This window comes from Globicephala melas, chromosome 1 (genome assembly GCF_963455315.2).
Source record: "Globicephala melas chromosome 1, mGloMel1.2, whole genome shotgun sequence".
NCBI classification, from domain to species: domain Eukaryota; kingdom Metazoa; phylum Chordata; class Mammalia; order Artiodactyla; family Delphinidae; genus Globicephala; species Globicephala melas.
Genome location: NC_083314.1, coordinates 166793707 through 166821268, shown reverse-complemented (window position 1 = coordinate 166821268; position 27562 = coordinate 166793707). Strand labels below are relative to the sequence as shown.

Genomic DNA, 27562 nt, shown 5'->3' with positions numbered 1-27562 from the left:
CTAAAATCAGTTGGTCTCAACTTTTCTCACAGTGAACTAGAGTGTACTCCCAAAGGCTTTGCGACCACAAGTCCTAAAGAAAATACAGTGAGGGAATACATTTAAAAAAAATATTTAATTACAAACTACTTCAAACCTTCCAAAAAGTATGATAATAATATAACCACGAAGATAAAAGTGATGTTTAATATTTTGCTATGTTTACTATTGATCTCTTTTTAAAGAACTATGTTACCACTATAACTAAAACCCCATCACTCATCTCTTTTTTCTTCCTTTTTCTCAGAGGTAACCACTTTCCCAAATTGCTATGTGTTTTTCCCATTTAAGTTTTTGTACTTTTATTTCCTATAAAAGCATTTATAATATGTGGTATTTTTCTGTTGTTTTACATCAATATCATACTGAATAGATCATTTTTCAACTTCCTTTTTTCCACTTCTTATTATGTTTTTAAGATTTATCTATCTTGATAGATAAATCAGTAGATGTAAATCACTGAATTGGTTGTGTAGTACTTCATGGTACAAACAAACCACAATTCACCCATCCATTCCCCTACAGAGGACAGTTGGGTTGTTCTGACTCTTTTTGCTATTGTGACAAGAGTTGGAAGACATACCCTTGCCCATGTTTTCTTGTGCACATGGGCAACAGTTCCTCTAAAATATCAGGAGTTAAGTTTCTGGGTTGTAAAGCATGAGCATCTTCGATTTCAGCTCGAATATACCCCCTTCTGTCCAGGAGTCCAATCAGGAGGTGAAAATAGTGGGGTCAGTGAGTACCTCTGTAGAGCTGATCAGCTGGAGCATCAACTGATGCTTTTAGGAGAGGGGTGAGAAAAAGCTGCATTCACTGCCACAAGACTTATTTGAATAATCTTTGTCTACTTCCAAAACCCAAATCAGAGAATATTAGAATTGGTCATTTAATTAAATATCTATATAATACAATAATTTCTTCTAGAGTGTCCTTGACAGATGATTATACATCCTATACATGAACACTACCAAAGACAGAGAGCTCAAAACTTCCCAAGTAGCTCAGCTTTAATGGTTAGAAAGTTCTCTCTTGAACTGATCTGAAAACACCTATGGCTGGGAGGGAGTCTCATTCTGAACGAAACCCCTTGTGATTCTCTGTTTCTTCTATGTAAAACGAGAGTAAGAATAATACTTATCTCATAAGGTAGCGGTGAGAATCAAATAAGTTAGTGTGTGTTTGAATGTATATATGTGTGTGTACACAGAAAATGCATATACACACATATATGTATGCATATACATACGTGTACATAGATATATGTATATGCATGTATACATATGCAATATATAAACATGTCATATATACACATATTCATAGATGTAGAAAAGAAAAAGAGTACATGAGAGAACAAGTGAGCTCCTTGTAGAAAATAATAACTAATAGAAGTAGCTATTATTAATATTCTTCTTCTTGCTGTCATCCACTCTCTACCAACAAAATTTCTTTCTGACAACAAATACTTACTGAGTGTCTGCTGTGTGCCAAAGACTGTGCTAAGAGTCACAGAAACATCAACCACACTTCCCTGTCGGTATTTCTAAGATCATCTGTGATATTGCCAGCATAGAACAAAGGTTTAAAATGGGGATTCTGGATTCAAATAATCTGGGTTTTAATCCCAACTGTACTAGCTATGTGATTTGTGAGAGTATTGCTTAATTCACTGATAAGCACTTATCTCCCATGGTAAATGTTCAATAAATGTTAGCAATTATTCAGTTGAATTGACCCAATGTTTCAGCCTGAACCTGGGGAGCCATGGATAGATGATCTCAAAGCTTTCTTCCAGTCCCAAAGTTTATAGTTTTTTAAATTTGGTGGAACATATATCTGTAGGAGAGAGATCAGGAGAAATAAACCATAACATTTTTAGGAGAAAGGCATTTCACAAAGCTGAATTTACAAGTGTAGGCCCTAACTCCTCCAAATGGGGAGAAATCACACGTAGGGAGCTTACACACTAATTCAACTCTTTTTTTTTTTTAAATAAGACTGTGTTTTGTTTTCTTTATAAATTTACTTATTTATTTTTGGCTGCATTGGGTCTTCGTTGCTGCCTGTGGGGGTCACTCTTTGTTGCGGTGCATGGGCTTCTCATTGCGGTGGCTTCTCTTGTTGTGGAGCACAGGCTCTAGGCGTATGAGCTTCAGTAGTTGTGGCACACGGGCTTAGTTGCTCCGTGGCATGTGGGATCTTCCCTGACCAGGGATTGAACCCGTGTCCCCTGCACTGGCAGACAGATTCTTAACCACTGTGCCACCAGGAAAGTCCCACTAATTCAACTCTTGATGCAAGCAGAAGCAGGAAAAAACAAGCAACTCATGGAGTGATAAACATGGGACAAACACTATAAATGCTAAGTATGTGTATACAGTTCTTCCTGAGGGTAGGTGCTGCCTGGTTCTCACTGGAGGGACAGGTAATGTTCAAAAGCTCAGACTCTAGGGCTACCCTGGTGGCGCAGTGGTTGAGAGTCCGCCTGCCGATGCAGGGGACACCGGTTCGTGCCCCGGTCCAGTCCGGGAAGATCCCACATGTCGCGGAGCGGCTAGGCCCGTGAGCCATGGCCGCTGAGCCTGCGCGTCCGAAGCCTGCGTGTCCAGCCCCCGTACCGCAAAAAAAAAAAAAAGCTCAGACCCTAGAGTCAGACAGACGTGGGTTTGAATCTCAAATTGGTTCCTTATCAGCTATGTGACCCTGGGCAAGTTGCTTTTTAACTCTTTTATGCCTCAGCTTCCTCTACAGCAAAAATAGACGTAGTAATATTAGAGTACCTATCTAAGGAACTGTACTCAGTACAGTGCTGACACAGTAAGTACACGCTCAACAAAAGCAAATTATGATTATCTGACGGATGACACCCTGTGGGTGAGCGACAAGTTTCCATTCTCAAAAGATGACCATGTCTTCCTTTTCTGACTCAAGGCTCCTCATGGGTGGGGCCTGGTCTCTACCTCCAGAAGTTAGGCATGATAACTCCCTTGTGACCTTGGGAACTTCCTTAGAGAGGAATTGTTTCCTGCATCAGACTTGGGACTGCACAAGGCTGGAACGGCCTCTCTTTTTCAGAGGTGGGACCAGCAGTCTCAGATGGAACTTTCTCCCAACAAACTGAGTGTTCCCAGAGTGTGTGTGTGTGGCTGGCTCCCCTCCAGGCCACCGGTGTAGACTGATTATCTTTTATGCTCTTCCTTCAGGCCGGGAAGCCAAGAGTGAGGAATGTATCACTTCAGCAGCCCCCCAGAGCAGGAAGAAGTAAGGTGAGACTTGGCTCTGGGGTGACCCTGGGGCCCCAGCCTGAAGAGTCCCCCAATTAAGGGGCTCTGAGGGAGTCTTGAGGAGGCTCTTAGGAGACTGTGTCGGGCTCTGGGGGCAATGGGTGAGGGGAGTGTCCCAGAAGCGACAGGAGGGAGCATTTTACGCTCACATAGGGTGGAAGGTGCGTCCGGGTAACTAATGGCAACTGGGCGGGGTGAGCCCGCGCTGCGGGAGCTCTTCGACGGAGAAAAACTACGACTCCCAGGTTGCTCCAGGCTTAGCCCGGCTTTTCCGCCCGCCCACTGGCTGCCGGTCTGGCGAGCAGCGAAGCGGATTGGCCGCGGCCATGCGGGGCTCCCCAACTAGCAGGTTAGTAGGCGCCACCGGCAGCAGACGTTGACCAGGAGCGGGGGGTGGAGGGGCCCCTGATCGCCATTCTGGAAACGGCCGGGCGCTGTCTCTGTAGCGTAGCCGCTGGCTGTGAGGCGCGGGGCGGGGGCGGAGACTGCGTGGCGCAGGCGCGGTGCTGGGCTTCTCCTGGGTCCCCAGACAGCTGGAGGAGATAAACAGAGGAGGAGGAGGGAGGGGAGTGCGTGTGTGAGAGCGCGCGAGGGAGTGTGAGTGTGTGTGAGCGCGGGTGTGAGGCGGTGCGCAGGGGCGGGCGGAGGCGCTGTCCGGCCCCGGCCAGGCGCCAGGCGGGGAGCATGGGAAGGGGCTAGAGCTGCCCGGGCCCTCCAGCCCCCTCCCCGGGATCCGCGCCCCCCCTCCGGGGAGAGGGGCCGGGCCCCCCGGACGGACATGGGCTCCTGAAGTTGCGCCGACACCGGTCCTGGGAAGAGGCCTGACAGGTACGGGTAGCCGCCGCCCCCTGCTCTCCGCGGGCGCCGAGGCGAGGACCGGCTCCGGCAGCCTCGGCACACGGGCCGCCAGCTCTGGGCCGGCGCCAGCCCTGCCGGCCCGGGGGCCTGGACCCGTCCGCCTGAGGGCTCCGGGGTGTCCCGAGAAGGGGCAGGCCTCGCCGGGTCGGAGGGCAGAGTGGGCCGGGGGCGGGGTGGGGACGGAGGGCTGGCAGGGACGTGGAGGGAAGGCTCTGGGAGTTTGGGGAGGCTCTTCCGAGGGAGAGGTGGAAGTCGTCCCATCACGGGACTTTTTTGCGGAGTTTTTGTTTGACATCTGATCTGGCGCGGGTCTCAGGAAGAAGGGGGCAGGTGGAAGTGTCGGGAGGGCAACGTTGACCTGACCTGCTCTCTCTTAGTTTCCATCTGTGTGTGTGTGTGTCCGTCCCCGTGTCCAGTCCAGGCTTCTGGCAGCCGCAGATGCCTTCAGTGGCCCATCCTGGCACCAAACTGAACTCTGCCGAGGTGTTTCCACCAGGCGACTGTAGCGCCCGTACAAAGGGCCTTTACTTGGGAACTGGCTATTCAGTACCCACTTCAAAGGGCAAATGGGAAGTGTGGAGTAGGAGAGAGACTGCGACCCAGCAGGATCCAATTCTCGTTGCTGAAAGCTGCAGTGAGACGCCCCCTTGCCAGCCAGGTTGAATTCGCATAGTGCCCTCTGGCTCTCTCTTCTGCAGGTGTACTACTAGGGTCTCTAGAAAAGAGGCATCGGGATTTATGACTAATGTCTAACAACCTAATTTGACTATTTCCTCCAAAGGCCTTTCCTTCTATGACTTTCTTTAACTTCCTGAGGTAGTGGTAAAGCAACTTTAAAAAGTTTTCCTCTCAAGTTAGTGAGTTTAAAAGCATGGTAGGGTGGATGTAGCTTCCCCATTCTTCCCAAAGATGGGGTAGATGATCAGGGCAAAGTGGCAGTTAAGTCTTCCCTTTTAATAAGGCCTGAAACAGTTTTGAGAAGAAGATTATTATTCTGAGGTCACTTCCTGACTCAAAGGCATTATGAAATCCCCACCTAGGGCACAGGTATGCCCCGTGGCCTCACTAAGCTTTTCTGTACATTGCAGTCCTCCTTGAGTGGCCAGTCTGTGTTCACTAAGTTGAAGGGACTACTAAAGGATATTTTTGGTTTGAATTCTGGCTGCTGCTTCTTTGTAATTATATTTTTAAAGGGATTGAATTGAATCTTGGCTATTGAGCATAGTGATAGCCAGATCCTCTATCACAGGCCAAGGAGTAATTAGTAGGGCTCCTTTGGGCCGAGTCTAAGACTAACAATGGATTTTTTCATTGCAGTTTGTTGTATTTCATCGGCAGGTGGGAAACAACCTTTTCTGCCATAGTTTGTGATCATGCTGCTTAATTCTGGAGTCCAGCTGTCCTTCCCTCTTAACCTCTTTGGGGACACTTACGTTCAGGTCACATCCCACTTTGTAGAAGCAGTGCTTTGGGTCAACTCTGAAGAGTAACTGAACAACAATTCATATTTCTGCCTGGGACTCCTTCCCTTGGGGTCACTGAAGGAAAGAGAATATGTGTAGTGATTGTGGTGATGGTGTTAACATTGATGATTTGCCAATTTTGTGTTTTAAAGTTGTGAAACAGCTGACAGTTTTTCTAGCTGGTAAGAACTCATGGGACATCCTATGGAGGGTATTTTCACGCATGTGGGCTTCAGAATCTGGAAGGATACAACTGAAGAAGCCCGCTGCTAAAATCTGTGGCTCCTGAGGGGCCAACTGCTGGGAAGACCCAAAAGTGTGACTTTAATTATTCTTCAATTATTTTTATTTTTCTTCTCTCCTTTTTGAATTAAGGCGTATAGCCCACGTGTGCAGTCCTGGGTCTCAGAGAGGGAGTCATAGACAACGTGTAATGTGGTGATACTTAACCTTTTCATTTGGGCCACTGGTTTAATGATCCATTCTGTTTCCTTTCTTCTTTTATCCTCACCTTTCCAGATTCTCCACTGCATCTTTGGGCTGCCAAACCCATATAATTCTTAGGCTGTGCTTTCTTCTCAGCTGTCTAATAAGCTCTTCAAAAACCCAAGCCCTGACAATTGCCATCAGAAACCAGTCCCTTGGTGTTACGTTTAATTCTGGCTAATTTACTTTGAGGGATATTTACTAACTGGAATACATCCTAAAAAGTGACTGACATTTATTGAGGGCCTGGTATATGTCACGCTCTGTGCTAGGTAGTGTTCTTACTTTATCTAATTTAACCTTCATGACTACCGTGTGAAGTGAAAGTTTTTCCTATTATACATATGAAGACACAGGTTCAGAGAGGTAAAATAACTTGCTTAAGGTCACACAGCTAGTAAGTGAAAGGATCAGAATTCAGACCCAGGTCTGTCTCCTCAGGGACTGTGACACTTGAGCAAGGGCTGAAAGGACCAAAACTAAGAGCCTGGGGGAACACATACTTGAAGAACTGTCTTTGGAAAAGGAACTGGACTTTCTCTGTGTGATTCTGCAAGGCAGCACTAGGATCAAAGGATGGAAATTCCAAGAGGGTAGATGTTGGCTTGACAGGAGAGAATTTGGCTTTCTAAAAACACAATGGGCTGCCTTGTGGGGGAGTGAGTTACCCATCATTGGAGGTATTCAAGCAGAGGCTTTGCCACTTCTTATCAAGGATATGGTAGAGTAGTTCATACTTATGTAGTTAAATTGGACTGAGTTTTTTTTTCAGTATTTTAAACTCTGTTATTATATCAAATTCCTGTCATTTTGATCTGTAAAAATCTAATATGTATTGAATACTTACTTTGTGCCTGGCACTTGCTGAACACTTTTCCTACAATATTTCATTTAATCTTCAGAAGTCCCCTGAGGTAAGTATTATCACTATTTCCACTTTACAAATGAGGAAACTGAGGGTCCAGAAAGTTGAAAAATATGCTGGAGGTTACACAGCTAGTAGTAGTAGGGCTGATATTTGAACCTATGTCTGCACCTTCTTAGCTGTGTAACCTAGAGTAAAGCACATGTTCTCTCTGAGCTATACTTTCGTCATATGTGAAATGAGCACCTACATTACAGTGGGTATATAAGGACTAAATGATGTAATACATGCTTTTCACTAGATCTCATCTTTTGCCCCCAAGAGCCTGGGTTTGGGGGTAAAGGGCTGCCACTTTGGTTTCTTCAGGTTGAATTCAGGCCTGACTGAAACCCTGAGAGTCCTGGGGTTCATTCTTGGTGCTATTAGTAACAGCTGCTGACTCCACAAAGGGCTTTGTGGCATTAGTAACTAATACCTTAAAAACTTGAGGCCTGAATAAGAGGAGTATTCAGCCAACAGGTTGGAGTATTGGAGGCAGTGTCAGAAGCTGTGTGGAAAGAAAATTCTCACCCTATTGTAGAATCAGATTCAGGGATCACTGTTTGCATTTTTATATTTAATGTCTTATTTTAGGGTGAACAAGGTCACAACTGCTAGAGCTGTGACAGAGCGGGATGCCAAGAATAATAACCCTTAATCCTCCCTGTAGCCATCTGGGGAGGTATTAACCCCATTTTCTTGGGGAAGGGAGCAGAGCAGGATCAGTCCTTGCCCAGGTAGCTATCTACAAGCTCTCTAGAGACAGTGTTAGGGTCAGGACCTTGGTAAAATTTTGTCCTTGTTCATAACCCCCAGATTCTGTTTTCAGAAAGCATAAAACTGTGCTTATTCCTGAACCTTTTAGAGAGCCTTTATCAGAATGGGAGGCAGGCGTTTCTGGTCAGGGAGCTTCATCAGTTGAGGCCTGAGTGTTTGGGTGCCAGTGGCTTACCTGGTTCCCTCTTGAGTCAGACATCTGGATGTAACACAGCTGCAAATGAATCAGAAAGGAAGCATTTCCAAATTGACTGGCTTAGTTTTCCTTGACCTTTCTGCTAGGAGTAAAGTTAGGGGGCAAAACTTAAAAGGCTCCCCTGTGAAAAGGTACTTTGAGTTGTGGCAGGATTTGGAAAGATGCAAGTTAAAGGCAAAATGCAAGACTGTGGATGCTCTTGAATACAATGAGAAAGGCTAGCATTATCGGAATATGCTTCCATTTCTCTTTCTGTTCCCTTCCATTACCTTAAGGTAATTGTGGCCCTAGGAGAAGGCAGATAAATTATCTATGATCACTGAAAAGCAAAGCTCTGAAAACATCAGGAAAATTTTTCACAAAACTCAAATCGCGATACAGAACCATACAGGCAGAGAAGACATCCAGGTGAGTTTTCATCCAGAGCCTCCCACAAGTGAAGCATTTCTTAGGATGGCCTTCCACAGAGAAAGCTTCAGTCAGCCCCATATGGAATCATTTAAGCCAGGAGCCTCAAAGATGGCAGAGAACTTTTCCGAAGATGCTTTGCCGATGGGCTTGTCCTACCATCCACACCTTTCTCAGATGATGTCCTTGTGCCAACTTAGTCCATGACCCTGAAATGCAATCTTTAAATTTGTGTTTAAGACCAGCAGAGTCAAGGTGATTTTGATTCCTTAGCCTAACCCTAAGAAACGGTAAGAGACAAAGTTTCTATTGGGGAAGACTGCTTGGATGTGGTCTGATTAAAGATAATAGTAGTAACTCTTTTTTAGTGGCCAACAGCCTGGGTCCTGGAGTTAAGCTATCTAGTTTGACTCTTCATTTAATTACTGTAACTTTGGGCAAGTTAACTTCTCCATGCCTCAGATCCTTTATCTATAAAATGAGGATAATAGTAGTACCTGTCTCACAGGGCTGTTATGAGGAGTCTGTCAGATAACACTTGTAAAATGTTTAGAATGTTCAATAAATATTATTTACTATGCTCAGTGTCAGGCATTTTACATATGTGGCTCTTCCATTCCTCATCAGTCTGTGAAGGTAGGCTTTATCATCCCTGGTTGTTTTTTTTTTCGGTACAAGGGCCTCTCACTGTTGTGGCCTCTCCCGTTGCGGAGCACAGGCTCCGGATGCGCAGGCTCAGCGGCCATGGCTCAGGGGCCCAGCCGCTCCACGGCATGTGGGATTTTCCCGGACCGGGGCACGAACCCATGTCCCCTGCATCGGCAGGCGGACTCTCAACCACTGCGCCACCAGGGAAGCCCAATCCCTGTTTTTCTTTTAATTTATTTATTTATTTATTTATTTTTGGCTGCTCCAGGTCTTAGTTGTGGCGTGCGAGATCTTCGTTGCAGCATGTTTAGTTGAGGCATGCGGGATCTTTAGTTCTGGCATGCAGACTCTTAGTTGAGGCATACATGTGGGATCTAGTTCCCCGACCAGGGATCAAACCTGGGCACCCTGCATTGGCAGCATGGAGTCTTACCCACTGGACCACCAGGGAAGTCCCATCATCTCTGTTTTATAGATTGGAAAACTGAGGTTTAGAAATGCTGTCACACAGAAAGTGGGTGGCAGAACTGGATTGAACTTTAGGACTGTCGGACTCCACAGCCCAACTCTTTTTATTTTATTATACTAGTTCCAATTACCTTTATGCATTGGAAGTGCTTTTTTTTTTCCTATAGGATTGCTTCAGTAGGAAAACCATCGCAAATAGAGTGAAAGGAAACTTGCATACATCTTTTGCATAATTCAGAATGTTGAAAGGGGGTCAGCTGTCACTCAATGGGAGCACCTCCCTGCAGTGGTAGGCAGCAAGTCCAGAGGAAAGAGAATACAGATGACTTGGGTTCCATCTCCACTCTACTGCTACCTAGCAGTGTGTCCTTAGAATTATGGGATAAGGGCATTGGAACGGGTTTTGCAGCTCATCTCAGAGTCTACCTCTCATTTTACAGATGGGTAAATAGGCTGAGGGAATGAAATGTCATACTCAGAGTCACACAGCCAGAGTTAGAGGCAGATCTTGGCCTGGAGCACAAGACCCTAATCCCGGTTTAGTGCTTCTTCCTCAGTACCACGTAGCATTGTGCTTCAGTTCTCCTTTGTTAAATGGGGATGATAATAACTTTCTAGCTTCCTCACAAGATTGTTGTGAGGTTCAAATGAAAAGCATGAACAAAAGCATTCTGATAGGTATAAAATACTGTTTGTATGCAAGGTAGTCATGCTGTTACTCATTCAGCAAGTATTTATTGGTACCTGCTAAGCCCACATCACTCCTTGGGGACCCAGGAGGATCAATAGGTGAATCAGATAAAGAGCTGGCCCTCAGGATGCTTTTAGTCTTTTAAGGAAGAGAAGCCACATAAATAACTACTGTTCAAGTTAGGAGACAGATGAAGGAAAGGGTGAGAACTAAATTTTCTTTTCATAAGTTGTCATTTTGAGGTAGAGAAAAGAAGAAAGTGTTTTGGGACTTTTCCTCCTTTACAATTGAGATATAATTTACTTACCATAAAACCTACCCTCTTAATGTGTGCAAATCTGCGCTTTTTAATATATTCACAAAGTTGTGCAACCATCACCAATATCTAATTCTGGAACATTTTCATCACCCCCCAAAAGAAACCCATACCCTTTAGCTATCACTGCCTACCCCCAATCGTCCCATCTTCTCCCTCAACACTAGACAACCACTAATCTACTTTCTGTCTCTATAGCTTTTTCTATTCTTGACATTTCATATAAATGGATTCATACAATATGTGGCCTTTTGGGACTGGCTTCTTTCCCTTAACACAATGTTTTCAAGTTTCATCCATGTTATGGATGAATCAGTACTTCATTCCTTTTTATGGAAGAATAATATTCCGTATATGGATATACCACATTTTATTTATCCATTGATGGACATTTCGGTTGTTTCTACTTTGGGGATATTATAAACAATGCTGCTATGAGTGTTCATGTACAAGTTTTCATGTGGACATAGGTTTTCATTTCTCTTGGAGTAGATACCTAGGAGTAAAATTTCTGGGTCATATGGTCACTCTAAGTTTAACTTTTTGAGAGGAGGCTTTTCTTAAACGATTTTTTCTTATTGAAAATAATACTGTCACTCACACTTAGTATTTACAGTGTGCCAGTTATCCCGTGTAATCCTCACAACAGCCCTGAGGTAGGTACAGTCATTATCTCTGTGTAACAGTTGAAAAAACAGCCAGTGTTTCTTGAATTATCACATGCCAGGTATTGTGCTGAGTGTTTTACAATGCATTACCTCATTAATGCTCCCAATAACCCTGTGAGATAGATATTATTACATATACCTATATAGCAGGTAAAAACAAAACAAAAAACCCAGGAGCTTAAAAGTAAACCGTTTTGGCGGCTTCCCTGGTGGCGCAGTGGTTGAGAGTCCGCCTGCCGAGGCAGGGGACATGGGTTTGTGCCCCGGTCTGGGAAGATCCCACATGCCGCGGAGCGGCTAGGCCCGTGAGCCATGGCCGCTGAGCCTGCGCATCCGGAGCCTGTGCTCCGCAACGGGAGAGGCCACAACAGTGAGAGGCCCGCGTACCGCAAAAAAAAAAAAAAGGTAAACAGTTTTGCCCAAGAACGCAAAAAAAAAAAAAAGGTAAACAGTTTTGCCCAAGAACCCAAGTTTTGTGTGGTAGAGCCAGATTCAAACTCAAGTTTCTTTCCATCCAAAGCTAGTTTCTAATGACTATTTCCACATTAACACAAAACAATAAAAGTTAACAGTAGAATACTTGGAAAATACACAGGAACAGAAAGAAAAATATATCGCCTGTTGTCCTACCAGAGACATGACCACTGGCTAACAATTTTGGTGCATATCCTTCTTGTTATAGCATTACATATGTACATTTTTTGGTTTGTATTTTTTCCCCCAAGGCTGGGATGGCTATATATATGTCTTAAACCTAATTTTTAAACTAAAATGATTAATGGTTTTTCCATTTCATTAAGCAGTCTTCCATGTTTTGAATGACTCTATAATAGGAAAAAAAGTGGGTTTTTTGGGGTTTTTTTGCCGCATCATGAGGCTGGTGGAAACTTCGTTCCCCAACCAGGAATCGAACCCGGTGCCCCGGCAGTAGAAGCGTGGAGTCCTAACCACTGGATGGCCAGGGAATTCCCAGAAAGAAAGATTTTTAAAAGGGCTTTATTAGAGAGAATTCCAAATGTATACAAAGTAGAAGAGTATAATAAACCGCCATGTACTCATCATCCTATCTCAATAACTGTCAACATCCTGCCATTCTTTTTTTTTTTTTTTTTTTGCAGTACGCAGGCCTCTCACTGTTGTGGCCTCTCCCTGTTGTGGCCTCTCCCTTGCGGAGCACAGGCTCCGGATGCGCAGGCTCAGTGGCCCTGGCTTACAGGCCCAGCCACTCCGCGGCATGTGGGATCTTCCCGGACCGGGGCACAAACCCGTGTCCCCTGAATCGGCAGGCGGACTCTCAACCACTGCACCACCAGGGAAGCCCCCCATCCTGCCATTCTTGTTTCACCTATACCTCCCCTGCTTTCCACCCACTCATTCTATTTTTTAGGTGAAATTTAGAAACATGAAAACACACTAATCTTGATTGTATAATTTTAACAAATGGATATACCCATGTGAACATACCTCCAATATCCGTGAAATCATACTCCCATCAATATATAGAGAGCCTTCTATCACTCTAGAAAGTTCTCTGGTGTCCTTTTCTTGCCAATCTCCACACACCCAGGCAACATTTCTGATTTTTTTTAACTATACTTTGCCTGTTTTAGAATTTCATATAGATGGAATCATACAGTATGTACTTTACGTCTGGCTTCTGTTGCTCAGAATCTAAGAGATTCTTCCATGTTGTTGCCTGTATTAGTAGTTCCTTTTTTTTTTTTTTTCTGTACGCGGGCGTCTCACTGTTGTGGCCTCTCCCGTTGCGGAGCACAGGCTCCGGAAGCGCAGGCTCAGTGGCCATGGCTCACGGGCCCAGCCACTCCGTGGCATGTGGGATCTTCCTGGACGGGGCATGAACCCGTGTCCCCTGCATCGGCAGGCAGGCTGTCAACCACTGCGCCACCAAGGAATCCCTCCTTTTTTCTTTTATATAATAACTTTGTTGGGATATAATCCATATGCCATATAATTCATGCATTTAAAGTATACAATTCATTGGTTTTTAGTAGACTCACAGATGTGCAACGACCACCACAGTCAATTTTAGAACATACTTATCACCTCAAGAATAAACTCCAAACCACAGTGAAATACCACTTCACATCCACGAAGATGGCTATAATTAAAAAAAAAAAAAAGTGTTGGTGAGGGTGTGGAGAAAGTGGGGCCCTTATACATTGGCTGATGAGACTGTAAAATGGTGCAGCTACTATGGAAAACAGTTTGGCGATTCCTCAGATAGTTAAACATAGAATTACCATATGACCCAGCAATTCCACTCCTAGGTATATACCCCAAAGAATTGCAAACAAGTACTCAAACAGAGACTTGTACATGAATGTTTATAGCAGCACTATTCACAATGGATGAATGGATAAACACAATGTGGCATAGCAGTGCAATGGAATAGTACTCAGCCATAAAAAGGAACGAAGTACTGATACGTGCTGCAACATGGATGAACCTCAAAACATTATAATACGTGAAAGAGGCCAGACACAAAAAGGCCACAAATTGTAGGATTCCATTTATATGAAAAACCTAGAATAGATAAATCCATAGATACAGAAAGTAAATTAGTAGTTGCCAGGTGCTGGGGGGAGGAGGGAATAGGGAATGACTGCTTAATGGGTATGAGGTTTTCTTTGGGGTTGATGGAAATGTTTTGGAATTAGCTAGAGGGGGCGGTCCCACAACATTGTGAATGTACTAAATACCACTGAATTGTACACTTTAAATGATTAATTTTATGTTACGTGAATTTCAATTCAATTAAAAAAAAAGGAAACATATCCTTTAGTTATCACCCCTCTACCTCCTGTCCCCTCCAGCCCCAAGAAATCACAAATGTACTTTCTATTTCTATAGATTTGCCTATTCTGGACTTTTTATATAAATGGACTTATATGATATGTGGGCTTCTTTCACTTAGCATAATGTCTTCAAGTTTCATCCATGTTGTAGACATGTCTCAGTACTTCATTCCTTTTTCTGGCCAAATAACTTTCGATTGTATGGATAAACCACCTTTTGTTTATCCATTGATCAGTTGATGGACGTTTCGGTGGTTTCTACGTGTTACCTATTGTGAATAATGTTACTATGTGCATTCTTGTACACGTTTTCTTATGGAGTTTCTTTGTTTTGTTTTGTTTTTTTTACTGGTACGCGGGCCTCTCACTGTTGTGGCCTCTCCCGTTGCGGAGCACAGGCTCCGGACGCGCAGGCTCAGCGACCACAGCTCACGGGCCCATCCGCTCCGTGGCATGTGGGATCTTCCCAGACGGGGGTACGAACCCGTGTGCCCTGCATCGGCAGGCGGACTCTCAACCACTGCGCCAACAGGGACGCCCGAGTTTCTTTGTTTTTAACAAAGTCACTTTTTTTTCCTCCTGACCTTGCATTTCAAAGCTAGCAGAGGTAATAAAGACATCCTATTCTCTGTGCCCCACCATCTGCAGTGGAATCCTCAGTGTCAGCTTTGTTTCTCTGGTAGGGAATGAAATATGGAAGAAATGTTGTAACCATGCCAGTGAGTATAGATAACAGGAGTTATCAGGTCTTAGTAGAATTCAGGTTTGGTGGAAGTCTATTAAGCACCTACCACGATCCAGGTATATATTTTGTACTTTCATATATATTTCATCATTTATTCCTCACAAAGATCCATTGAAGTAGGTTAGTATCCCTATTTTACAAATGAGGAAATTGAAACTCAGAAACATTAAGTAACTTGCACAACTACGGGGCTGAAATTCAGGCCCAGGTGCCTAAGTATTTCAAGTCTGCTTCTCTTTCTGCTGCACTAACCAGAGCCTAAACAAGGACTATGGCACACCTGAAATGGGTGGTTCCTCATGTTTGTTTGGATATTACCAATTCAATCCTTGGTTCCAGATGAGTAATCTTCTCCAGATGTACTTTCTTCTAGGGTTTGGTAACCTTAGGCTCTTATATTACTGGTACCCTTTTCATTTTGAAGTGCGAGATTAATTCCTCCACATTTAACTGTTAGTTGAATTTTATTAGCTTACTTTGTAACTATACAAAGATGTGCCCATTGAAGAAAGTTTCCCAGTAGCCTAAGTTTTTGGTTAATCATTAGAGAAATGCAAATTAAAACTACAGTGAGATATCATCTCACACCGGTCAGAATGGCCATCATAAAAAAATCTAGAAACAATAAATGCTGAAGAGGGTGTGGAGAAAAGGGAACATTCTTGCACTGTTGGTGGGAATGTAAATTGAATGGAGAACAGTATGGAGGTTCCTTAAAAAACTAAAAATAGAACTACCATACGACCCAGCAATCCCATTACTGGGCATATGCCCTGAGAAAACCATAATTCAAAGAGTCGTGTACCAAAATGTTCATTGCAGCTCTGTTTACAGTAGCCAGGACATGGAAGCAACCTAAGTGTCCATCAACAGATGAATGGATAAAGAAGATGTGGCACATATATACAATGGAATATTACTCAGCCATAAAAAGAAATGAAATTGAGTTATTTGTAGTGAGATGGATGGACCTAGAGTCTGTCATACAGAGTGAAGTAAGTCAGAAAGAGAAAAACTACTGTATGCTAACACATATATATGGAATCTAAGAAAGAAAGAAAAAAAATGGTCATGAAGAACCTAGCGGCAAGATGGGAATAAAGACACAGACCTACTAGAGAATGGACTTGAGGATATGGGGAGGGGGAAGGGGGGGCTGTGACAAAGTGAGAGAGTGGCATGGACATATATACACAACTAAAATAGATAGCTCGTGGGAGGTAGCCGCATAGCACAGGGAGATCAGCTCGGTGCTTTGTGACCGCCTGGAGGGGTGGGATAGGGAGGGTGGGAGGGAGGGAGACGCAAGAGGGAAGAGATATGGGAACATATGTATAACTGATTCACTTTGTTATAAAGCAGAAACTAACACACCATTGTAAAGCAATTATACTCCAATAAAGATGTTAAAAAAAAAAAAGTTTGTGGAAGGGATGGTGTTAAGTTCTAGGCATTTTAGAGCTCTGGGAATAGAATACCTTTTAGAAGGTGTAACATCTGCATAGCAGCTCATATTTTCTTTATAACATTAAATCAGGGCTTCCCTGGTGGCGCAGTGGTTGAGAGTGCGCCTGCCGATGCAGGGGGCACGGGTTCATGGCCCGGTCTGGGAAGATCCCACATGCCGCGGAGCGGCCGGGCCCGTGAGCCATGGCCGCTGAGCCTGCGCGTCCGGAGCCTGTGCTCTGCAAAACATTAAATCATATCTTTTCCTTTGTGCCTTAGGTATTTTTATATTTCTCGTATTCCTGACTCCTAGAAGCTGGCTTCCTTCTTCCTCTTTTCCATTTAATATCAGCTAGAGTTTGCCTGCAATATCCTGAATTACAAGTAAATGCCATTCCTAAACCTTTGTATTCTAGCTAGAGGAAGTTTTTATTGAGCTTTCACGTTCTGCCAACATATTAGCCCTCAGTGTTATTAGAGCTTTAAGTGTGAAAATCAGGGTTTATTCATTAACTGTGCTATCCTTAGGATGAAGAAGATACATTAAAAGTTGCTTGTTGTCTGGGAATTCCCTGGTGCTCCAGTGGTTAGGACTCGGCACTTTCACTGTGGTGGCCAGGGTTCAATTCCTGGTTGGGAAACTAAGATCCCGCAAGCCATGTGACTCAGCCAAAAAAAAAGTTGCTTGTGGTCTGTTAAAGTCCTTATTCTTCATTATTGATTTCCCAGTTGTCTGTCTAGCTCTACTGTTATATGTTTAGTTTGTTTCCCCTACTGTCATTTTTGTGCTCTCTTCTAAGATGTGTGAATAAATGAGTATAAATAAAATTTAATTTATTATTCCATGTTGTTCCTTCTGAATTTACTGTCCTAGCTATTCATTTTGGTCGTTTGGTTAAATTAGCCTTTTTCAGTCCCTCTTTGGAGCTCTGATTACAGTAGCCTTGGTGCCATTGATATACAATTAATGACAACTATATTGTGTGCTCTTGAAGAGACGGGTCTGTGTTCGGCTTGTTCTTTGCTGTATTTTCAAAGTTTAGCGTAGTGCCTGGCAAAATAGGCACTGAAATTTTTACCTTATGGATTCCTTTTTTTTTTTTTTAATTTGGCTGCATCAGGTCTTAGTTGAGGCATGCGAACTCTTCCTTGTGGCATGCGAACTTTCAGTTGTGGCATGTGGGATCCAGTTCCCTGACCAGGGATTGAACCCGGGCCCCCCGCATTGGGAGCACAGAGTCTTGGCCACTGGACCACCAGGGAAGTCCCCACCTTATGGATTCTTGAAGTCACTTATTTCCGTCTTTTTGCCCCTCAGCAGAACTGAGCATTATGTAATTTGCATACTGCACCAGAGATAGAAATCCCCTTGATGTAGTCTTTTCTAGAGTTTAATCATATATAATATATATAACTTCCTTTTGCCAATTCCAGTCTTTCATTCGTATCATTTCATATTTATGAGTTCTTTATAGAATTGACTATTTCCTAACCTTCCTTAAAATAATGCTTTTAAAATTTGACCATGGGGCTTCCCTGGTGGCGCAGTGGTTGAGAGTCCGCCTGCCGATGCAGGGGACATGGGTTCGTGCCCCGATCCGGGAGGATCCCACATGCCGTGGAGCGGTTGGGCCCGTGAGCCATGGCCACTGAGCCTGCGTGTCCACAGCCTCTGCTCCGCAGAGGGAGAGGCCACAACGGTAAGAGGCCCAAGTACCACAAAAAAAAAAAAAATTTTTTTTGACCATGATTAAATCTCCTAATATTCAAATAACTTTAATTTATTGCTCTGATCATTTGTATTTGAGAGACTTTGGACTGAAGTATGAAACTAGTTATGCCCCCTGTATATTTGAGCGTATTTCTCTCCTGAGGTGAGCCTTTATATAATCTCTGCTTAGAAGTGTTTCCAGTTATGCTTGTCTGCCTCTAAAAGTTTGTGGAAAGGCACTGTTGCCCTTCAGAGAGGAGAGGGTGGGCTGCGCTCCAGAATGAGCTATCCGCCAGCGCGCCATCATTTCTTCTCAGGATGGGAATGAAAATGTTTACCAAAATACCAACTGAGCAGTAGTTGTGTTAAATTTGACATTTTGGGTTTTAAACCTCTGCCTACCAGTCTGATATTGTTTTAAATCCCAGTTTCCATTTTATCATTTACTTGAATTGTAGTGGTTTTTGCTTGCCTGGTTTCTCTGCTTTTACCTCCCTTGTTCCTTTTAGTATTTCCAAGCCACACACCAATATTAGCTAAAGTCCCTTGCCTTTGTTTTTTTCTTTTTTTCTTTTTTGTTTGGCCTCGCCATGCGGCTTGTGGGATCTAGTCCCCCCACCAGGGATTGAACCCGTGCCCTCGGCAGTGAAAGCGCCGAGTCCTAACCGCTGGACTGCCAAGGAATTCCCTAAAGTCCCTTACCTTTGATTCTTTGCTTTCTTAGTATAGGTACTATATCTTTCATCTCATTATTCCCTTGTGTCAAGCACAGTGCTTGGTGCATGCTAAAAACTCAGTTTATGTTTTTAGAAAAATAATGAATGAGTAGTGACAAATTAGTTGGCTCTTTTGGGGATTCTCGTAGTGATCATTACTCTAGGAAATTACATACTGTAGTAATTTATTCATATATACTTAGTAATTAAGAGTATCCATACAGTTCTAGGTTTGAGTCCCAGCTCCACCTCCAGTTTACTAGCTGTGTGACATTGTGAAAATTGTCTCACATCTATGACTCTGTTTCTTCATCTATAAAATGATAGTAGCATCTACCATACAAGCTTTTTGAACTAATCTTAGCACTAGTTGTCTCTCTCCTCAGAAGTGTATCCCCCTAGTTCTTTGCGATTTCTTGTCATTCACGGTTCAGCTTAAATGTCATCTTCTCAGAGGGCCCCTCTGTATCAGGCAGGATTTGTAATTGTAAGCAACAGAAACCAATTCTAGCTGATTCTTGAAAGGATATTAGGGAAACTCACAAAATATCAGGGAAGGCCGCAGAGCAGGCTTGAAGAAAGGGCTGGAACAAGGGAAACTGGTTAGCATCCAGGACCCACAGCCAGAATCATTCACGGAACCAGTCCATGAGGTCACTGCTGCCACTTATATAGCTTACACCACCACCAGCTGACTGGACCTTAATGGCAGTTATAGCACCTCTTCCTGCCAGCATGGACTTTCCATGATCCTCTGATTCGTTGACAGCAGATCCCAATTAAAGTCTGGGGCTCATGTGTCTGTTGGCATAGCCTGGGCCATATGCACACACTGTAGGTGTAAGGGAGCCTCAGAAAGAGAATCTTGACTCCACCATTCTCACTTCATAGTGAGAGGGCGCTCTGCCTCCCGCCAGACGCGTTAGATGGGGAGTTCCCAAAATACAGGAAGGGAGTTCACATGCCGAGCAGCCAGAAAACTCCAAAATACACTATATCTTCTTTGACCTCAAATCTAAAAGTAGCCCATCAATCACTCTCTGATCAACTTGTTTTATTTTCATCATAGCTCTTTTCACTACTGGATATCTTCTTATTTTATTTGTATTATTATTTGTTATCTATCCCCTCCTGCTAGAATATAGGTACCATGAGAGTAAGGAACTTGCCTATTTTGTTCACTGCTGTATCTCCTGGGCCCGGAATAGTACCTGGCATATAGTAGAAGCTTCTTGTGTTCACCTGTTAAATGAATAAATTAATGAATGAATAAATATAAAGCACTTAGCACAATTCCTGGTACATAGTAAGTACATAATATTTGGCAACTTACTATTTCTTAGCAGATAAAAGTATTTATATTCTTTTCAAAATAAAATTAAAGAAAAAACTTTATACTTACATTATTTTATTTGACCTTCCCAGTAATCTTCCAAGGAAAAGGTGTTGGGAGTAAAAAATGAGCCTTTTTCTGGTGAAGCATGCATGGCCCATTCAGTGTTTGTACCAATGCTTCCTGTGCCTGTGAGTCACAGGAATGAGGGCCTACTTAGAGAGATTAAGAGACTTGACCAAGGCCACATCACTGGCCTTACTTTTTTTTTTTTTTTTTTTTGCGGTACACGGGCCTCTCACTGTTGGGGCCTCTCCCGTTGCGGAGCACAGGCTCCGGACGCGCAGGCTCAGCGGCCATGGCTCATGGGCCCAGCCACTCCGTGGCATGTGGGATCTTCCCGGACCGGGGCACAAACCCATGTCCCCTGCATCAGCAGGCGAACCCTCGACCACTGCACCACCAGGGAAGCCCACTGGTCTTACTTTATATCAGATATACTCACTGACTTTGGTGTTTTCCATTGTAATAAGCCTCACCCCATATTATTGGTGATTGTGGGGCAATTACTGTTATTGTTTTGGCTTTGACCATTATATCACAAATCAGAGCCATAAACACAATTGCAGGCCAACGCTTAATTTATGTCAGTTTGTTCAAATTCATAATTTTAATTTGATGGCCAAGGGCCCCTGGAAAAGCTATTGTGGAATTGTAGTTTTCAGATGGCATCCCTGGATGTTCTTGGTGCTTGTAGGTTTTGTGAGCCTAAGTAGTGCCAGTGACTTCCATATATCCCTGTTAATGCTCCCTAAGATGCAATGCTGGGTGACTTCCACACTGTAAGGGAAGGTTCTTGCCCTTTTAAGAGCTTTTAATCCCAAAATAGACCATGGAGGCATAAGCCCCAAAGAACTCAAGCTGAATGGGAACATCTAATCAGGCAGCAAGTTTTTTATAGTCCCACTGTGTGCCTAGCACTAAAGGAAAAAAAAATCTGCGATAACATAGTGTTTATAAATAGAGTCTCCTTTTGTGGTTAAATGCCAAAAGGAAAGGAAGGAGTCTGCTCACAGCTCAGGTGGAGAAGGTTTGGTTTTCGGAGGATGTGCTAGGAATCTGCAGGAGGCCAGCTGGAGGAAAGCCAGGGCCAGGAGATCCAGAAGTGGCCTCGGGAGGTCCTGTTGACTTGGGAGGGTTAGCAGAGAGGCCTGATGAGCCTTACGAGCCATCATTAGAGGGCCATCATGGAGAAGGAAGACTAGACCTCCTGTGTGACTTCAGAGATAGAAACAGGACCAAAAGGTGGACATAACAGGAGGCAGAACTTTCTTTTAAAACATAGTGGTTTAAAATGTAAAATAGATAGCTAGTGGGAAGCAGCCGCATAGTATAGGGAGATCAGCAGTGCTTTGTGACCACCTAGAGGGATAGGGAGGGTGGGAAGGAGGGAGACGCAAGAGGGAAGAGATATGGGGATATATGTATATGTATAACTGATTCACTTTGTTATAAAGCAGAAACTAACACACCATTGTAAAGCAATTATACTCCAATAAAGATGTTCAAAAAACAACCCCAAAAACAGTGGTTTACTTTTTTCTCTAGTGGTTTTTTTTCTGATTGTAAAATAAAATTAATGTGCTTTTATAGAAAAAATTTGAAAACATCAAAAAGTAGAAGGAAAAAATCAGTCATACTATTTATTATCCAAAGATGGCAATTGTTATTTTTTATATTTCCTTTTTTAAACATAGCTGTGACAATAGTGTTTACTGCAAAAGCAAAATATAAACATTTGACATGATGTAAGCATTTTTCCTTCATAAGTAGCATTTCTAATGCTACATAATATCATATGGCTATACATTATTTAGCCATTCCTCTATCATTGGAAACTTGGGTGGTTTTATTTTTTTTGCTTTTACAAACTCGGTGATGAATATGTTTCAGTATGGAACTTTTTTATTTCTCATTTTTTGTGCTTTCTTATGGCAAATTATCAGAAATGAGATGACTAGGTCTTTCTAACAGAGTTGTATAATAAAGGAATAGTTTGCTTAAGAAGTTCGGAGTCTGAAAGCCTACATATCAGGGTATTGAAGAAGGATTTCTTTATGTTGGACATGGTCACCATTACATTTCCTGTCTGCTCTTTGATTCTGTGAATCTGTTAGAGGGTTGAATGTTCTGTTTGTGATACTGATTTGGCTTTGGGGAGGGCCAGGCTGAAGGTCAAGGATTTTGAAGCATAATTAAAAGTTTCAGACTGGTTGCCACAGATGCATACTGAGCAAGTGAAACTTGACATCTTTCTTGCTGTATGCCTTGTTCTTACTTTGGGATGTACTTCCATCTTCCTTCATACTCATATCCACACACACACACCCATTTTCTAGAGAAGCACACATGACTGACTCCTTCAGTGTTTGTTCCAGTACTTCCTGTGGCTGTGAATCCTTGTCTCTCCACCCCCCAACCCCCTTCACCCTCCAGAGGTTCTTCAACACTATGGAGCAGGGCCAGCACACCATGTCATAAATCACAGGCAATAGCCAGTTTACTGGGTGGGCTGGTGGGCTATTTTAGGGGTGGAATCAGGGCCCTGAAGCCACCTTACTCCATCCTCCAAGGTTTGATTATTTTTTTCCCCCCAGGTAATTAAATGTGTGTCTTGTGGACCTGGGCTTGGCTGGAATGCTCAAGGGTCCTGAAGATCCTTCTATAGCTTCCTTCTGTTGAATCCATTAAGAGAAGATGGCAAAAGTCAACATAACTAGAGACCTCATCTGTAGGCAGATAAAGGTAAGCAACCCAGACCTATGAACCAGGGCATGAGGTCCTTTTTCCCCACAGATTCATGTTATAGCTGAATAAACTGAGGACTAGAGTCTGTGACTTGCCATTAACTAATTAATGGCAGACACAGGACTAGAACCAAGGTCTCTTGACTCTGGTCTTCTTTTATCCAAGAACATGGAATCATGGAGACTCCTCTATCCAAGCACTTGTACCTGGGCTGCTGAGATTGATGGAGTCTGGTGGAGGAGGGGAGCATGTATGTGCACACCTGTGGAGGAGGCGGGGTGTGCAGCAGAAGTAAATAGAGCTTCTTCACGTTGCTCTGGCTACTCAGCTGTACATATAACAGAACCTGGGGGAGTCTTAATCCCAGTTTAGCTTAGACTCTTTCTTCTCTTCTTCGAGGGTCTCCTATACCAAAGCCTGCACCTTTTCTCTGCAGTTTGTACCTGGAAGACACTCCAATACTGTGAGATGAATAGATGACTGGGCAGTCAAGCTCATTTAGCGAGGTAGCCCAGGCTTTGTCAGGGAAGCCCTCAGTAAAGGAGCATGGGGGTTTAATGGAGGAGATTCAACCAAGACAAGATGTGCTTTTGAAGTAAGAAGCCCAGGCTGGGGTCAGGGGCTTAATCTCACCACTGCCCTAATTAACTACCTATAAGACTTTAGTCACTTTGCCTTTCTGTGCCTCAGTTTTCTGTTGTTAAATGATAATAATGTCTGTCTGCCTGCAGGCTTATCTTGAGAATGAAATCCGAAAGAACCTGAGAAAGTTCTTTGTAAAGGTTAAGCGCCAAAAATCTTTTAAAAATTAAGTGGCATGCGCATAAGCTGTGGTCACCATCCAGAAGGATTGGTGACACTTATGCCTATGCACGTTAGTCTGTGTTTTGTATATTTTCCCCTGCATCCCTGAATCCTTTTGCAGCTTTGTCCATTTGTGGGGGGGGGTTTGTGTGTGATTTCATTAGACTGCGTGGCCCCAAGGGCAAGGACCAATTCCTAGAGGCACAGAATCATAGAATTGGAGGGACCACTCAAGTTATTTTTCTCCTTTATATATACCCCACAATATGTGTCCTAAAGATGATGCCCACCTTCTCTAACCTAAGTATGGAAACATTCCCTATTTGTTGTTTCAGTTTTTTTTTTTTTTTGGTAACCCAACAATTACAACTTAGTGCTTAATTATATCCTCTCTTCTATCGATATTATTCTCTAATCCCTGCCCAAGTATATTGTAAACTCCTGCAGGCCAATTTCTTGTTCTCTTTTCTAGCTCCTGTGGGGCCCAGCACAATGCTGCATATGTAATAGGAACATAGTAAATCATGTTAAATCGAATCAATGAATCTATGAGTTTGTTTCTCTTCCCCAGGAGCGGGGTGCCCTGAGCTTTGAGCGGCGCTACCATGTCACTGACCCCTTTATCAGACGGCTGGGCCTGGAAGCAGAGCTGCAGGTAAGAGATCCAATTTGCACCCTAGATGCAGATGACTGGCTCTCCATTCTCTGCCTGCAGAGAATCCTCTTTGCACTATTCAAGGCATAAACAGTTTTTCTCTGCAGGTCATACCTGAAGGTTACTTCTCCTTTACAGCGGTTTTATTAGGCACATAAATCTGAATCAAGATTAGTGATTGACATGGTCACACAGAAATTGTTTTATCGCCATATTATTTCCTTTGTGCTTGGAAAAAGACTATTGAATTTCATACCACTGTTTTTACTATTGGCTTGGACAGTAAAGATTCTTACCTTTGTATAGGAATTTAGAGTTTACAAAGTGTTTTCACACACACACACACGCACGCGCACACACGCACGTGTGCGCGCGCGCGCACACACACACACACACACACACACACATACACACACACTTGCATTTTAGCTTCAAAGAAATGCTGTGGGTGGTATATAGGAAATAGATATTTAAAAAAGGTTTAGAAAAACCAAGCACCTTGTCCAATGTTGTCCTGTCCAATCCAGGGGGAGTCAGGCCTACAGTCCAGATGTTCAGCTTTTTCTGTCTGACACAGAAACACTCCCCAATGTTAGCTCCATTCCCTTTCCTTCCTCAGAACTGTGTTTTGAATCCAACTTTTAGCTGTCCTCTCCAACTAAGTGTCATCTGCAGGTTGAATAAGAATTCTCTTTGGTTCCTTCACGTTAATGTTTGTAAGTAATTGTGTTGATCTTAGAAAAAGACTAGAAAGAAATTCATTGCCTACTAACACTGTTATCTCGAGTTAATGAAATTATAGATGATTGTTATTGCTTTCTTTTCATTATAAACTTTTATCCGTTATAAAATATAATTACATTAATAGTAATATGGAAAAGATAAGTAAAAATTACTTGTTATTCCCCCCTCCCTAGTATAATTACTATGTATATACTTCCTTTTATCTTTTGCATATTTTTACATAATTGTAATCATACTTTACATTGAATTTTGTATCTTTTTTATAATAATCCTCTTCTCCATGTTACCAAGTGGTATTCACAACTTTCACTTAAAATTTTTTTTCTGATTATATAAGTAGTAAATATTATAGTAGAAAATATGGAATCGACAGAAAAATATAGAGAAGAAAACAAAATCAGTTTTAATTCTACCATCCAGAGATAAACATTGTTAATGTTTGGTATATTACTTTCATGTATTATGAAGCAGAATGCTAGTTAAGAGATGGGCATTAGAGCTGAATAAATTTAGTTTCAACACCTATCTTCTCTACAGCTATATAGCCTTGTTCAAGTTACCCTTAGTTTCCTGATCTGTAAAATGGATCAATAACTGAGAATTGTTGTGATGATTAAATGAGATGATTTTTGAAGTGCTTAATACAATGCCTGGATCATATAAGCTAGTTCAGTAAATAACAATTATTATTATGTCTTCCAGTGTTTTTTCATGCTTATGTAATTTTTTTCTGCAAAGTGGAGCTCATACCATTTACACAGTTTGCTAAACCCTTTTATACTTTTATGTCATTATTGTTTCCCCATACCTCTAAAAAGTCTTTGAAAACATGATTTTGTAAGTATATTGTATTATTTATCCTTTACTCTATTTTTTTGAATTTCTTTCCATATTTCCTTGAAACATAAAGTACATCCCTTTAGGGCACTTGGAGGTGGGGCATGCAAGGTTTTACCTCCAAGGGGACATTTGGCAATGTCCAAACAGTTTTGGCTATGAAAACTGAAAGGGTACTACTGGCATATAATGAATAGAGTATAGGGATGCTGCTAAACATTCTACAGTCATAGTACAACAAAGAATGTGCAACAAAGAATTATACAGCGCCCAATGCCAATAACGCCGAGGTTGAGAAACCCTGCTCTGGTGGATGCTGAGTGGACAGTTGAAGGCCGGTCTTCTCCTTTTAGCTGTGCCTCCACCCAACCCATATTGTCTCTACTATCTCTTCCTGGTTTTATAACTTTGTCCACAACAGACTTGGAAACCTCTGTGAACACAAAACAGGATTCTAGCTATTATTTCCAAAGATTTGGCACTCAAATACAAAAATATGTTAAGGTGGATGCACTGTCTGAATTTGCACTTGGCTGAAGGCCACCTTAGCCAGGACCTATAGTAACAGTGCACAATATGAAGGAATGCCCACAGGTTTAGGTGTTAAAGCAAAGACCTAGTTTGGACTTCCCTAGTGGCGCAGTGGTTAAGAATCCGCCTACCAATGCACAGGACCCAGGTTGGAGCCCTGGTCTAGGAAGATCCCACATGCCGTGGAGCATCTAAGCCCATGTGCCACAACTACTGAGCCTGTGTTTTAGAGCCCACGAGCCACAACTACTGAGCCCATGCACGTAGAGCCCATGCTCCGCAATAAGAGAAGCCACTGCATTGAGAAGTCCGCGCACCAGTATGAAGAGTAACCCCCACTCGCCACAACTAGAGAAAGCCCGCGTGCAGCAACAAAGACCCAACAGAGACCTAGTTTAAATCCCAGCTTTGCCACCTGTGAGGCTTAGAGAAGTGAGAGCAGATGGAAAGAAGACTGGGAGAAAAATAGGTTTGTGAGAGAATCGGGGTTGGACCTGTAAAGTTTGAAAGCCTGTTGGATAGCTTTGTGGAGATGTCAGGTGGGCAGTTGATGGTCCTAATCAGGGGAGAGCTCTGGACTACAGGGAGAAATCCGGAGACTTCAGCGATCCATGGAGCCTTAGAGAACAGGGTCCAAGACCTAGCTCTGGAGATACTCCAGCTTTCAGAAATTGATTACAAGCTAAGGAGATAAAAAAAGTTAACCACGAAAGAGAGTCAGTGAAGTAGAACGGAAACAAAACCAGGAGAGTGTAAGGAGAGTATTTCAAGAAAGGAGTGGTCAGTTCTACTCAATGCTTCTGAAAGGTTGAATAAGTGAGGACAAAACAGTGACTGTGGTCTTGACTAGAGCAGTTTTATTGGAGTGGTGAGAATAGATACTAAATTGGAGGGGTTGAGAAGTGAATTGGAGGTGAAGGAGTACAACAGCAAGTAGACAACTCTCTATTTAAAAAAATTTTTTTAGAGAATTCCCTGGCAGTCCAGTGTTTAAGACTCAGCGCTTTCACTGCATGGGCCTGGGTTTGATCCCTGGTCGGGAAACTAAGATCCCACAAGCCACACGGTGCAGGAAAAAAATAAAAAAATTTTTAAAGAGGGTGATGAAAATTTATTTATTTAGTCAGTTATTACAAACTTTTCCCCTAGATGAAAGGAAAGATAGGATGTAAGCAGTAAAAAGGGTAAACTGTTGCAGGAAGGGGGACCC

At 43.0% G+C, this 27562-nt stretch overlaps 1 protein-coding gene across 4 annotated transcripts in view; it reads left to right on the top strand.

The window, feature by feature from the left end:
• Window positions 1-3753: 3753 nt before the first annotated feature.
• Window positions 3754-27562, top strand: part of WDTC1 (WD and tetratricopeptide repeats 1) — a 72080-nt gene continuing 48271 nt past the window's right edge. Inside the window, exons 1-3 of one of the 4 annotated variants that reach the window (XM_030873154.3) lie at window positions 3754-4151; window positions 22631-22778; window positions 24157-24240. In XM_030873154.3, coding sequence (XP_030729014.1) covers window positions 22731-22778; window positions 24157-24240 — 132 coding nt within the window. In that variant the 5' untranslated portion in view covers window positions 3754-4151; window positions 22631-22730. The remainder of the gene's footprint in view (window positions 4152-22630; window positions 22779-24156; window positions 24241-27562) is intronic. The other 3 variants (XM_030873116.3, XM_030873163.3, XM_030873144.3) reach the window with 3 other exon arrangements.